At 33.8% G+C, this 12,797-nt stretch overlaps 5 protein-coding genes across 5 annotated transcripts, besides 1 other annotated feature; 3 read left to right on the top strand and 2 right to left on the bottom strand.

Moving 5' to 3' along the window:
• Nucleotides 1-1,426: part of a mobile genetic element that runs on past the window's edge.
• A 975-nt stretch (nucleotides 1,427-2,401) lies between these two features.
• On the top strand, nucleotides 2,402-2,728 carry TVAGG3_0520820 (uncharacterized protein; the record flags this gene model as incomplete). The annotated part of the gene is made up of 1 exon (XM_051237209.1): nucleotides 2,402-2,728. The coding sequence occupies one exon, from the start codon at nucleotides 2,402-2,404 to the stop codon at nucleotides 2,726-2,728; it is 327 nt and encodes a 108-aa protein (XP_051095033.1).
• Nucleotides 2,729-2,992: 264 nt separating this feature from the next.
• Nucleotides 2,993-3,355, bottom strand: TVAGG3_0520810 (uncharacterized protein; the record flags this gene model as incomplete). The annotated part of the gene is made up of 1 exon (XM_001307721.1): nucleotides 2,993-3,355. One exon carries the CDS (start codon nucleotides 3,353-3,355, stop codon nucleotides 2,993-2,995), a length of 363 nt encoding a protein of 120 aa, XP_001307722.1.
• Nucleotides 3,356-4,446: 1,091 nt separating this feature from the next.
• TVAGG3_0520800 (ubiquitin-protein transferase protein) lies at nucleotides 4,447-9,244 on the top strand (the record flags this gene model as incomplete). The annotated part of the gene is made up of 1 exon (XM_001307720.2): nucleotides 5,291-7,849. The coding sequence occupies one exon, from the start codon at nucleotides 5,291-5,293 to the stop codon at nucleotides 7,847-7,849; it is 2,559 nt and encodes an 852-aa protein (XP_001307721.1).
• Nucleotides 9,245-9,612: 368 nt separating this feature from the next.
• Nucleotides 9,613-11,119, bottom strand: TVAGG3_0520790 (dolichyl-phosphate-mannose-protein mannosyltransferase protein; the record flags this gene model as incomplete). The annotated part of the gene is made up of 1 exon (XM_001307719.1): nucleotides 9,656-11,017. The coding sequence occupies one exon, from the start codon at nucleotides 11,015-11,017 to the stop codon at nucleotides 9,656-9,658; it is 1,362 nt and encodes a 453-aa protein (XP_001307720.1).
• A 534-nt stretch (nucleotides 11,120-11,653) lies between these two features.
• On the top strand, nucleotides 11,654-12,777 carry TVAGG3_0520780 (chromatin organization; the record flags this gene model as incomplete). Its single annotated transcript, XM_001307718.1, has 1 exon — nucleotides 11,661-12,713. One exon carries the CDS (start codon nucleotides 11,661-11,663, stop codon nucleotides 12,711-12,713), a length of 1,053 nt encoding a protein of 350 aa, XP_001307719.1.
• Between the last annotated feature and the right edge of the window lie 20 nt (nucleotides 12,778-12,797).

Here is a 12,797-nt window from a genome sequence, read left to right as displayed (position 1 = left end):
ACAATAGCCGTAAACAAAAAAGGTTTGGGAAACACTCCCCGAAGAAATGAAAAACAACCCTGGCTTAGAGAAAGACTATATATTTAATAATTTAGTCAAAAGAGACAAACAAGAAAAGAATGCCGGGCTTCAAACTTCAGAAAGGTGACAAAGTAAAAATAGAAATACCTAAACGCGACCCATATGAAAATACTATTGACTATGACAACAATGGGAACCCGACAGGTACTCACATTCGTGTTCGTAAAAATAGAAGAAAGTATACAAGAGAATATTATGAAGTTTTAGGCAAACATGGCAAAATGTACACACTGCAAGCAGAAGATAAAACTACTATTGTCAGACCTCGTTTCAAACTTGTCAAAGTTCAAGGTGGTATACTTTCAAAGACAGTTTCTAACAAATATAAGACAACTCCTGACGAATATGCTAAAGAAGTTGAAAATGACGACTAAGCAATTCTATACCATGCGTAAACTGTCATGTAAGGTGGCATATATTCTTTACTTTGTCCCGTTGTTTGCGTATATCCTGAAACGTGATGTGTATGGTTTCCTCCTCCCTCAGTGTTACTCCAGTAACAATTTATAGCAAACTTAACGTTGTCTTTAACATCATATCCTTTACCTTTTGTCATTGCTGACCAATCCCAATATCTATGCTTATGCCAACCTGCTTGAGATGTACTTAAATCTATGTAGTGACTGTGTGCAGGTAAATTTTCACCTGAAATCGTTTTACTTCCACCTGTTTCCTTTGAAGAGTTTGCACAATACAAAAACCTGTCGACTATTTGAGTCCAAGTTCCAAAACCCAGAACTGTTTCTGGTCTGGTAGAGTTCATTGACGTATAAATAGAGCCTATAGGATATAATGTTTGAAGTATTTCTGTCTTTAATGTTTGAAGCTCTGTTTTGTCTGCTTTCTTGTCATATAAATCTTGAGCAGTGAATTTAATATTATGTTCATCCTTCATGACATAAACATCTTTACATCTAATGTTTCTCATCGTCGTTATGTTGTCATCCGATGTTAAACCTTGTGGAAAGTTAGGAGGTTTACAATATAATGCATCCCCACCAGTTTCTTCAACCGTTCCTTCAATACTTTCTATAGCAACAGTTGTAAAACTTGTATGTGTATGAGTCTTATTTGCTTTCTTCTCTAACTCATCGTTAACATAAGTTTTATCTGCTTTAAGGTCTAAACATCCTGAAACCCATCCTGTATCGGCTTTAGTTTTTAAAATCTTCGATGTCCATTCATGATACCATTCAGCCCTTTCTATAATTTCATTATCTTTTTCATCCACATATTCCTTATCTGCTTTCTTCTCTAACTTACTAGCCACATATTCCTTATCCGCTTTCTTTTCAAGGCTAACGTTTAAGTCTGTTATTTCAGATATAGAATGTATATGAGTCTTTTTAGAATATTCGTTTTCAGCTCTTGTCACTTCACTTGACATTTTATTGTCAACATATGTTTTGTCTGCTAGTTCAGGATGAGTATGTTCTTTTGTTGCATAAGCATTGTTAGCTCTTTCTTCTTCTTTTGCTATTGCATCGTCTACATATTCTTTGTCAGCTTTGTTGTCAACATCTGCTTTCAAAAGAAGTTCATTTATAGGTTTCTCGTTTAAAGTTCCTTTTGTTGGATTTATACAGACAGTATGGTTCTTATTGTCTTGAAATAGAAACTCATCTGTCATTGGGTTTAATGTCAGTTTTAAGTTTCCTTCTTTCAATGACTCAGATATCTTAGAATAGTTTGAAAAGTTTGTTGTGTTCTTATTTAGAGCTTGCATAATGAGTTGTCGGTTGTGTTGTATTTCTCTCATAGACGCTGTTTCATTTGACATTTTTATTATAGATAAAATATGCTTCCAATAGAAAAAGAAAATTCAAGAGTTGCTACAACTAAACCATTAGATGAACTTTTTACTAATGTCGGTCAAAAGTTTGAGACAGATACCGTAAAGCATGAAGGCTATCGTTTTGACTACCCATTAAGATGGTTAAGAGACCCATCTGTCACAAAAGCTATTGGCTTTCGTAGAATGAAGTTCATTTCAGAAGCCATACATGGTTTCCCATTTACGGTCGGTTTTGAAGTTCGATACTATAACAAAGAAAAACGTATGTATGAGAAATTTGAACAGGGAAAACTTTTACAAGTTAGTTTGCTTGTAAACTTAGAAACAACTCTTCAAGCTTTTCAAGAAAAAATAAACAATATCTATATCGAATATGCAAACCAGTATAACATTGACGAGGGAGAGTACCATCTCGATATTATTTATGACAGGAAAAATGCAACTGTTAAAATCAATAGAATAGAAGACCTTGGAGAAAACGTTTATATTTCTACAAAATATAACAACTTTGCATGGTATAGATTTATGAGGATGTTAAATCAGCCTGCAGCATATCCAGTACACCCAGACTTTTATGAAGTCGAAAACCCTAATGGAACATATGAAAATGTTTTCGACCCAGCTGCTATTATTGTTCATGCTTCATTTTCTGGCGCCCAAAACTCTTTCTTATGCTTGGCAAATGACTTTTACGAAAAACCTACAAAGTTATACGAACCACCAAGTGGAAGTATTTCAGACTTTCAAGTATGGTTTACTACAGATGGAAGAAAAAGAATAATTCCATTATACCATGCGTTTTACTTAGAACTTAGTTTCATATACAACTACTATCGAACGGTAAAAATATAATTTTTTAATACGGTTGAGGTGTTGGATTTGGTTGCCAACTAGACTGTGGTGCAGGTTCAGGCTGTTGTAAACAGGAGCTTGTTCTTCTGGTTCAGGGTCTTTAGGTATAATACCAACAAACTGACTTACTCTTTTACCAATATTTTTGACTCCGTTCCAAATTCCTCTTCCTACGGTTTTTATTCCATTCCATATACCTCTTCCAACTCTTCTGAAGAAGTTTCCAATACTACTGAAGAAACCCATTTTACTATATGTAAAAATCTAATGTCCACCTAGTCTCTTACGTTTCCTGTTGAGTTCCATAGCATTCTTTAACTGGAGCTCATACATTCTGTTTCTCCTCTGGTAGAAAACATATTCTGGGTCAACTCCTGTGTTCGCGTCATCTGCATAAAGTTGTTTATATCCCACTTCAGGGTTTGTATAAAACTCTTTCCATCTCATATTTGCATACCATGGTGGCAAACCTAACGCAGCGTCATTTGACATGGCAGTTTGCATTTGTACATCTGTTGGCACTTGACCATAGTTTGCCATTGCAGTTTGTATTCTAACTTCATTTGGAATATTCTCTGGGTTTGGTTGTCCAGGTTGCTGTGCATTCGCTAAGTTCTGTGCGTCCATTTAATATTAGATAAAAATATCTCTTACGAGTACATATGCTGAACATTTGCAGGCATTGGTTCATCTTCATATTCTCTACTTTCTGCCACGTCAAATAAATAAATGACACAATGGAAAAAACCTAAAACAAGTAGTCCTATTTCAAACCACATTTACTTACTAATAAAATTTCTTTGTTATGACACTTTCTCCGGTTTATAGGACCTCTCTCATATTCTATCTTGTCATATCTAAACTCATAGTCATGTATGTCCTCTAACCATCTCATAACGGTTTCCAAACCACTTTTATCGGATGTAAAGTAAAAGCATGGATGGTTATGTATAACGTCTAAAGTTTCTAAAGAGTCTCTCAAAGTCCAGTCTACTTGGTATTGAAAATCCCATGTGTTAAAGAACGGCGGGTCCACTATAAAGAAAACATTTTCCTTGTCTTTATATTTTTCATACAACTCTGTCCAACGACATCTCACAAACTCTATACCCTCAATATATTTTTCTATGTCCTCTTTGAAAACATTTGTATAGTTAAGATATAAAACTTTTGACATAAGTGTTTCAATGTCATGAACTCTTATAGAACCACTATATAATAGTCTAGCAGATATACTATCCCAGTCTATATATTCTGCTTTTTTCAAAACCTCTCTCACAATATTTTTCTTATCTAATGGTATACGTTCCATCTTACCTATAGGTATCTTTTCTTTTAACTCTTTCAATATATTGTTTGTGTCTGGAATATGTTTGAGACGGTCCATATAGTTGTCGAAGTCATTGCATATAATCTTTGAGTCTGGGAATATTGTATGACATAAATGGGATATATAGAAACTTCCACCGAACAAATCTACAAATGTTAGACCATTCGGTAGTTTCTTAAGTTCTCTCAATATAATATCTTTACATCTACTCTTATTTCCAAAGAACGGTAACGGTGGTTTTGTAAAATTCATTTATATATAATAATAAAAATGTTTTTACCCGAAAAGTGACAGAAAAGTGACAAAGCATGAAAACATATATAATTTGTGAAAAGTGAAACAAAAAGTGACATTTTTAAAAGTGACACCATTAATATGATGTAAATAACAACGGTTTTGGTTTTGTCACCGGCTGGTCGGCTGGGGTTCGGTCCTCCTCTTGGGTCTTGGGCAAAATTTCTTAGGGCTAGAAGGGGCGCAGCCCCTGGAAGCCCCTCATACCTGACCTTTGTTCAAGATTCTACCAGAAAATCAATCCAAATTTCTCAATGCATTCATGTTGATTGGACAAATTTTAAAATTTATCAGCCTGTTTCCAGAGAAACTCATATATTCCCTAATGAAATGTAATTTTTGCTACATTTATTTCAATCAAATTTCAAAAAATTGACTGCAGAGCTTGAAAAGGTGATGAATCATGTTGTTATTAGATGTACATATTAGATTTACTATTTCCAAAAAAACGCTCAAATTTGAATAGTTTTTAGAAAATTTGGAATTACACTCCTTACATTATATATAATTAAATGTTTAAATTTTATTTATTTTTCCCTTTTAATTTTATAACGTGCTCTATCAAAACTAACCTCTCAATTGAAGGCCACAAAATCTAAGTAGTGAGGGTACACAAATTTTGTATGGAGTACGGTTCAATTTTTGAGAGCCTCACTACTTAGATTTTGTGACTACCTTATTTGGATTTGTGAATTAATTTGATAACAGTTTTTGTCTTTGTTTCAAGGAGTTTTGATGAAGGAGTTCAAGGTAATGCGGCTTCCATAGTGCGGGTTTGTAGTTATTGATTAACGAGGGGAAAAGATCAATCAAAAACAAGATTGCTTTGTAACAAAAGTGACAGATTTTAGAAAAATTTTGGACTTGGAATAAAATAAATTAGAATATAAATATAATTAGCAAACAAAATCCAAAATCAAAATTAATAATATTCATTTATGCATCAAGTTATCTCCAGCGCAGGATATGCTGGAGAAGGACGACTTGGACGTCGTGCTAACACAAACTTACTAAGTAGAATAGCTACTGAATTACCTCCTATCCATATGTTTGCTTGTGGATGGAAGCATAACGTTTTTTTAACAAGAGATCATCAAATATACGTTTCAGGCGAAAATAACGAAGGTCAACTTGGTCCAGGCATTGGAGCATGCTTAGAACCAACGCTATCTCTTCCATTATCCGAATTAAAACCAATTTGGGTTTCATGTGGCGATAAAATTACAGCAATTTTAACAGAAAACAAGACAGTTTTTGTTTGCGGCTTCGAATGGGGCCCAGATCCAGTCGAATTAATACCAGAAAGCTTAAAATCAATTAGTATTGTTTATGTAGTTTGCGGTGTTGACAATATTTTAGGAATTAGCACTGAAGGCAAGCTTTACGTTTGGTACAAGAAATCGAGAACGGCTAAACCATGCCAATGTCCCGATATTTTATGCGATGCAGCAGCAGGAAAGAACCAAATCTTCGGATTATCAACAACTGGTAATCTTTGGGTTATGGGACACTCGAAATCATGCGGTATGGGAAAGAAATGGTCCTCATTAGTCCTTCAAAAAGTCAATTTTGCAAATGGATTAACAATCAAAAGAATTTTCGCATATTCATTACTCTCAATCGCCATAGATGTTCGTGGCCGTGTTTATGTTGCCGGAACAAGCAATTTTGGCGAACTCGGAATTCCAAATGTCAAAAAATCAAATACATTCGTTCATTTAGCATCAATGGATGAACATCCAGTTTTAATGGCTACGATTGGTGATACATTTGTCGCATACATCACAGAAAAGTACGAATTATATACTTGCGGAGATGGCGACGCCTACAGACTCTGCAACACATCCATCGACAAAGTTACGACTCCTTCTCGAGCAACAGCAGCAGAAGGCCACAAAATTATGTGGGCTTGTGCCGGATGCTCTCATATCATAATTGCAGAAGGATTGGAGTGTTTCCCGGTACATCCAGGTCGTGAATACTTCAAACTCGAGCAGACAATGAGAATGAGACGCAAAAAATTCTCACCGCAATTATTTGAAATGGAAGCAAGCGACCAACCAATATCTGTTGACATTTCCGATAGAGGACTGATATGGTCAGGCTTCTTACCAGGCGATAAAGTCGAAATGGAAGGAAAATCGTTCACAGTTGTCGGATCTTATTCAAATGGAGTTATTTTGAAGAACAACGAAGACAACAAGAACTCTATTTACATCGTTAAGTCTCTCCATGAACTTTATTCCAACGTAAAACTCATTTCCAGGCCAAATACAAATTCTATATCTCCAATGTTAACTCGCAGTGGCATAAATACACAAGTAGACACATCTCCAGCCACTGTTAGAGCATTTGGATTCTATCCAGGCGACAAAGTCCAAGACAATTTCAATTCTTTCGCAGAAGTTGTCGGAGTATTCGGCGGAGCGTTATGGTTCAAGTATCCTGAAGATAATGGTTGTGTAACAGTCTCAGAACCGGATGTCCGATCCATCCACAACCTCTTTAAAGTCGTAACTCCAAAAGATAGAAAAATTCAATACATGACGATAAACGGAAACGATTATCCAGTTGAATTAGAACCATGCAGCATTTTAGACGAGTTCAATTTGAAGATCAATGATCTTGTATTGCAGAACACTTCTTATTGCACGATCATTGGTTCTTTCGGTATCAATGTCGTCGTCAAAGATCCGATTGACAAAACAATTAATTTTGCTTTTCCTAATGAATTAATGGTCGTCAGAAGGGAGTCAAAAGATTCAATCAAACAGACGTTCACGACATTATCTAATAGTCTTGTAGATGCTGAAGTGTCCTGCCTGGAAACAGACGAGTACAAGCCAAGAGACAGAGTTTTAACGAAAAAAGGTTTGGCGACATTAATCGGAAAAGTTGACAAAAAATGGTATTTAATTACTGATGATGTTTTAGCGTTGGGAGGCGGTGTTGCTTCCACGGAAAGGCCGTTTTTGGGATTGATTAGAAGAATATCAGATGATCCAGTGATTTTCGATGGAATCAATGTTGCTTCATCCGCTTTCCAAAATACAAATTTGATCCCTGGAGATGTAATAATTTTGGAAAATGGTGAAAAAGTGACACTTGTTGGTTTACATGAAGAAACTAAACAAGTTGTTGTAGAAACAATGGCTAATGATAGAGAAGGAAAATACATTCCAATAGATAATCTAAAGAATGCAGAAATAGTGTTTAGAGCTGATTTACCTGCAAAAAGAATGTATTATTCTAAAGTTGGAAATGGTTTGTTTGTTTCTGTGTCTACGAAAGATTTCGTTGGATTAAGATTCCTCCCTGATGATGTTGTGAAGACTCCAATTGGAGTTGGACTCGTTATTGGTATAAGTGAGTCAGATATTTGCATTCACATCGATAAAACATCAGGAGTGTCGTTCTTCCCTCTCACTGATATTTACAATATAGATGAGTTCCAATTGATAGAAAGAAGAGCTGTTAAATCTGTTTTGAATCAATAAAAAATTTATTTAAATAATTCATATTTGTAATAATGATTCAACTCAATTTACATGTGATATTTCAAATACATTTTATATCTTTTAATTTTATTTCTTCCTATCAAAAGAATCACTTGAAAACATGATAGATACTCCTCTATTATTAGGTAATTGACAAATTTCAAAAGGAAAGACGAAATCGTCATTTAAAATTACTGAAGAACGCAATCATAATTAAGAATTTGAGTACCATCTCTCCTTATACTTATGGCTCCACATTCTCTTTCACTTTATGAAAAATTCCGAATGACACTTTTTTATCCAAAATTTATGGAATAGCAAAATTCCCTTTTATAGGGGATAAAAACTATTTCATAAATCTTTTTTTGAAATGAATGTTATTCAATATTCTTTAAACATCAATTCTACAATGCAACTCGAATTCAAATTCATGAAGATTGGACAGAATTTTATCCAAACACAGAATCATACGAAAATTTTACAAACAATCATAGTAAACTTACAGCAGATGAAAACAGTTATTATGTTTCATCATGCTTTTTCACTCAAGTAAACACACAAGGTTCAGTTTACTTAAATACAACAAAAAATACAATCAAATTCCTCATTGATACTACAACATTTAATAACTGTAGTAACAGTCAAGCAGGTGGTTGTATTTTCTATCAACAAGAAGGCGAATTTGTTCAAGATCGCGTCTGCAGTTTCGCTTCTAAAGTAAACTCACAAACTACACAAGGTGTTTACTGTAAAATTGATGTTAGTGAAAGTAACACCTACAAAAATTATATTTATGATTCCTCTATTAGTAAAAGTGGAGATGAAAGTTTACTTGGATATTATAATCTTTATTTAATAAACGGCCAAATCGAAATTAAATCAATCAACATTTCATTTTCGAAAATATATTATAGAGATTTTTATGAAATTGATTCATTTTCAAAAGGATCAAATTGTTCATTTTCCACTTTTTCTAATTCAACAAGTGGGGGTACGGGTGCTTATAAATTATTTCATTACAATTCTCAAGAAACATTTGAAATTCGAAATTGTAACATTTTAAATAACAATGTTGGAGGTATTCTTTATGGTTTAGTTTATATCAAAAATAGTAGTTTTATAAATAACAATCTTGATTGGTATTATTTTGGAGGTAAAATTACATTAGATGGATGTTACATTGATAACAATTCTCCATTAACATGGGGAACAGTTACCTTTACAAATACTATCACAAATGAATTTACTCATAATTTTTCTCATTTTTCAACTGCTCTATGTCCCGCAGATATTCCTATTATTTATGAAATCAAAGAAAACATTCAACATAGTAAATATATTTCTTTTCTTTGTGTTTTTCTTTCATCACTAAACATCTCACTTAAATCTTAGTCTTATTTTTAAAATGCTGTTTTTCATAATTGAATAGTAGAGAAATACCCTCTGTTTCCATGAATTCCTAGATATGTTTCTCATTTATCGCATAGGCATACTTGAGTTCCCTTCTCCTTATTTAAATCCGGATATCTTTGATTTTGAGAATGCTTAGGAACATAATAGTTTTGCAATTTTATATCAAAAAATTGCAATTAATATATTCAAAAGAGGAACGACGATTAAAAAGTGAATATATATATTTTAATAGTTGCGACACTTTTTACGGGCTTATAAATAAGCCCGTAAAAGTGTCGCAACTATTTTTCAATTTTAAACTTAAAATAACATAATACAATAATAAGCAATTTTAAAAACATCGATTATTTTCACTCATAAACTTATATTTATCAAATAAATAAAAAAATAAAATTAAATTGTTGCATATCTTTCCGTAGTATTATACATCTTGAGAATGTCAGTGTAAATAGGTTTGTCATAACCCTTGTGCCAGTGGTGAGACCACATGTGGGTTGTTGGACAACTTGGACACTCAAGACCGTAAATCCAAGGTCGGAAGTAGATATAACAAGCAATAGATACAACAAGAACAAGCATCATAACAGAGTCGCTTATTCCTTCAGGTAATGCGCAGTGAATCAGACAACACATATTCATAATCGCAAACATCAAAGGAACTAAGTAATGGTACATGAACATTGTGCGGGGAACGAGGACAAATGGGAAATATGACACTGCCCAGGCCCATGTCAACAAAACATTTCTCCAATCAATCTTTCTAAATAATGCAGCGACAAAAGTCAATCCTATGGCAACAGATGATAGCCAATATGTTGCTGGTGAGCCCAAACAATGAATATTCCTATTTGGAGCATGATAAAAACCAACATATTTATCCATCAAAAGTGGCCAGTATTTTGGATATGATTCGTAAGGGTGAGGAATATCTGATCTCATATTGATTCTATTCATAACAATATTCCAGTCTATTATGCGTTCAATAAATCCGGATCCGATTAATCTGTTTCCCCAGTAAGTAACGTTCTCCTTTCCCCATGGTATGAGGGTAGAAGCATGATTTACGTTGATGTATTCGGAGTTGTAGCCTGTGTAAGGTGTAATAACGAAATGTAAAATCCAAGCGGAAATAAAGGTAAAGAAAGCAGGCACAAGCATCAAAGTACCACGCTCTATTATATCTATGATCGGTGGGAAGTGCATTATTATCCAAACAAGCTGAGACATTCCATCTACAGCAATTAGACCTAATGCTGTGTATTTACAAGCCATGGCAGCGCCCATTGTAACGCCTGCGAATATTGTTCGCCATGGAGTTGCCTTGTTCATGAAAAGACAAAAAGCGAAAATATGTAGACAAGTAAAGAAGTGAAGCATTCCATCTGACAGTATAAACTTACCTTCGACGATAAGAGACATATCTGTTGTAAGTATCAATCCGGCTGATGCAGCGAAAAATGAAGGAACTGATAAACATCGCATTGCGCAGAACAAAAGAGGGCTTGTCATTGCTGAAAACACTGCAGGAGTGATTCTCTGAGATACAAAGAACAGTTCATTTACGTGGTAATCCTCTCCAAACTTGTTTGCGAAATCAATATCTCCTTTGTATTGAGTTGCTCCGGCAATAAATCCCATTAACATCTTGCCTAGAGGAGGGTGAATATCGAAATGAAAGCGATTTTGAATATACCATGCAGAAAAGTTTCCGAAATGGACTTCATCGAAAATAACTTTTGAAGGCTCTGCAATCATCCATAATCTTGTGAATAATGCGAAGAATGATATAATTATCAGAAGGAAACAGTCCGTTGAATTAAAAACAGGACTATTTCCTTGATAAGCTTTCACCATTCTAATTCAGCGTCACTTTTTTCAAATATTTTACATTTCATTTCTCAAAATTAGATGTTACAAGGGTTTATTGACTAAAAGATTTATATGATTGTCATACATACAAACATATGCTTCATTCTATAAGCTAAAACATCTTGATTTTTTTCGGTGGTTGACAAATTGATGTGGAAATGTCAAACAATTACTGCTAATTTGTCATAAGTAAATGTAAATGCTCAGTAATTTGAAAATAGTCAAGTTTCAATAAGATTTATAATGAAATCAATTTTGAGATGAAATATTTAACATATTATATCATTAACACTGCTAAGAAATGCAAGGATATCTGCTTTCCGTGAAAATATACATACTAGTGTGCACTCAATTTGATAATTTCAATCTCCAATTTAATTTATTTTATAAAAAACATTGAGTTATTAAGGGAATAATACTTAGTGAGAAATAGCATATCCAAATTCATATTAATATTGAACACAAATTTTTATAAAATGATAAAATATAAAGGGCGAGAAATTTTATTTATGGTTCCAATCATTTCAATATGAGTGATATTGTCCGTGATTTTTTTGAATGGCGTTATCATGTGCATGAGTTTTACGATGGAATAATTGTTCATGCACAACAGAGTCGGCCAATATCTTTGAATTTTACATCAAATTCAAATTTTATTTCTGATTCTGCTTATTATGGACTAGTTATGGCCCATCCAGGCGATCAAAATTCATCTCTTTCATTATGGACAGCATGCTTTCCTAATAAGAACTCTCCAGAGTTTCATCCAACAAAACCAAATCAAGAATGGGGAAAATTACATCAAAAGCGTATTATACCTTTAGAAGGCAAAGTATTATGCTGCACAACAGATAGAGCAGGTAACATTTTCGTTGGAACCAATCAATCAATTTCAATTTTGACAGAAACAGAAACATATTCAAAACAAGTTAGTTCACCAGCATATTTTACACACTCATCGCCTAAAACACCATTTAATACATTATTTTGCTTCGAAGACAATACAGTTTGCCAATTTGACCCTCATAACTCCTCATTAACACAAATTCTTGCGTTAGATCGACCAGTTTTAGATATTTCGATAAACCAAAACGATACAAACCAGATTTTTATTGCCCAAGGACGAAAATCTGCTATATTTTTAGATTTAAGAGATCCAAATTCACAACAGACCCTTAAATTTGGATCAGGAATTACCTCGATACAATTCTCTAATCATCATCCATTCTTATTTGTTACAGGTTCCTCTACAGGAATTATTTCAATGTATGATATTAGAAATCCAGGAACTCCTTTCACAAATGTTCACGCTCATGATAGCAGCGTTACATCTCTCAAATGGTCTCCAATAGAACCCGATATTATCGCAAGTGCTTCACAAGATACAGCAATTACAATTTGGAGTTTCAGAAATACTACAACGGCTGAAATTCCAACTGTTTTTGCGCATAACGGCCATGTCGCTGCAATCACTGCGTTTGATTGGTGTCCAGATTCGCCTTGGACATTGGCATCTGTTTCTGAAGACGCTCTCCTTGAAGTCTGGACAATTGCTCCATCGCAAATAGAAGAATTTGTTTGAATTTTAATAAATTATTATATATATTCTTGTTTATATCTTATCATTTTTGTTTAAAAAAAATCTCATTCAGACGATTATTTTTGA

The sequence above is a fragment of the Trichomonas vaginalis genome, chromosome II (genome assembly GCF_026262505.1).
Source record: "Trichomonas vaginalis G3 chromosome II, whole genome shotgun sequence".
Classification (NCBI taxonomy): Eukaryota; Parabasalia; order Trichomonadida; family Trichomonadidae; genus Trichomonas; species Trichomonas vaginalis.
The sequence above is the reverse complement of the archived record's forward strand: the minus strand, read 5'-3'. Positions and strand labels throughout refer to the sequence as shown.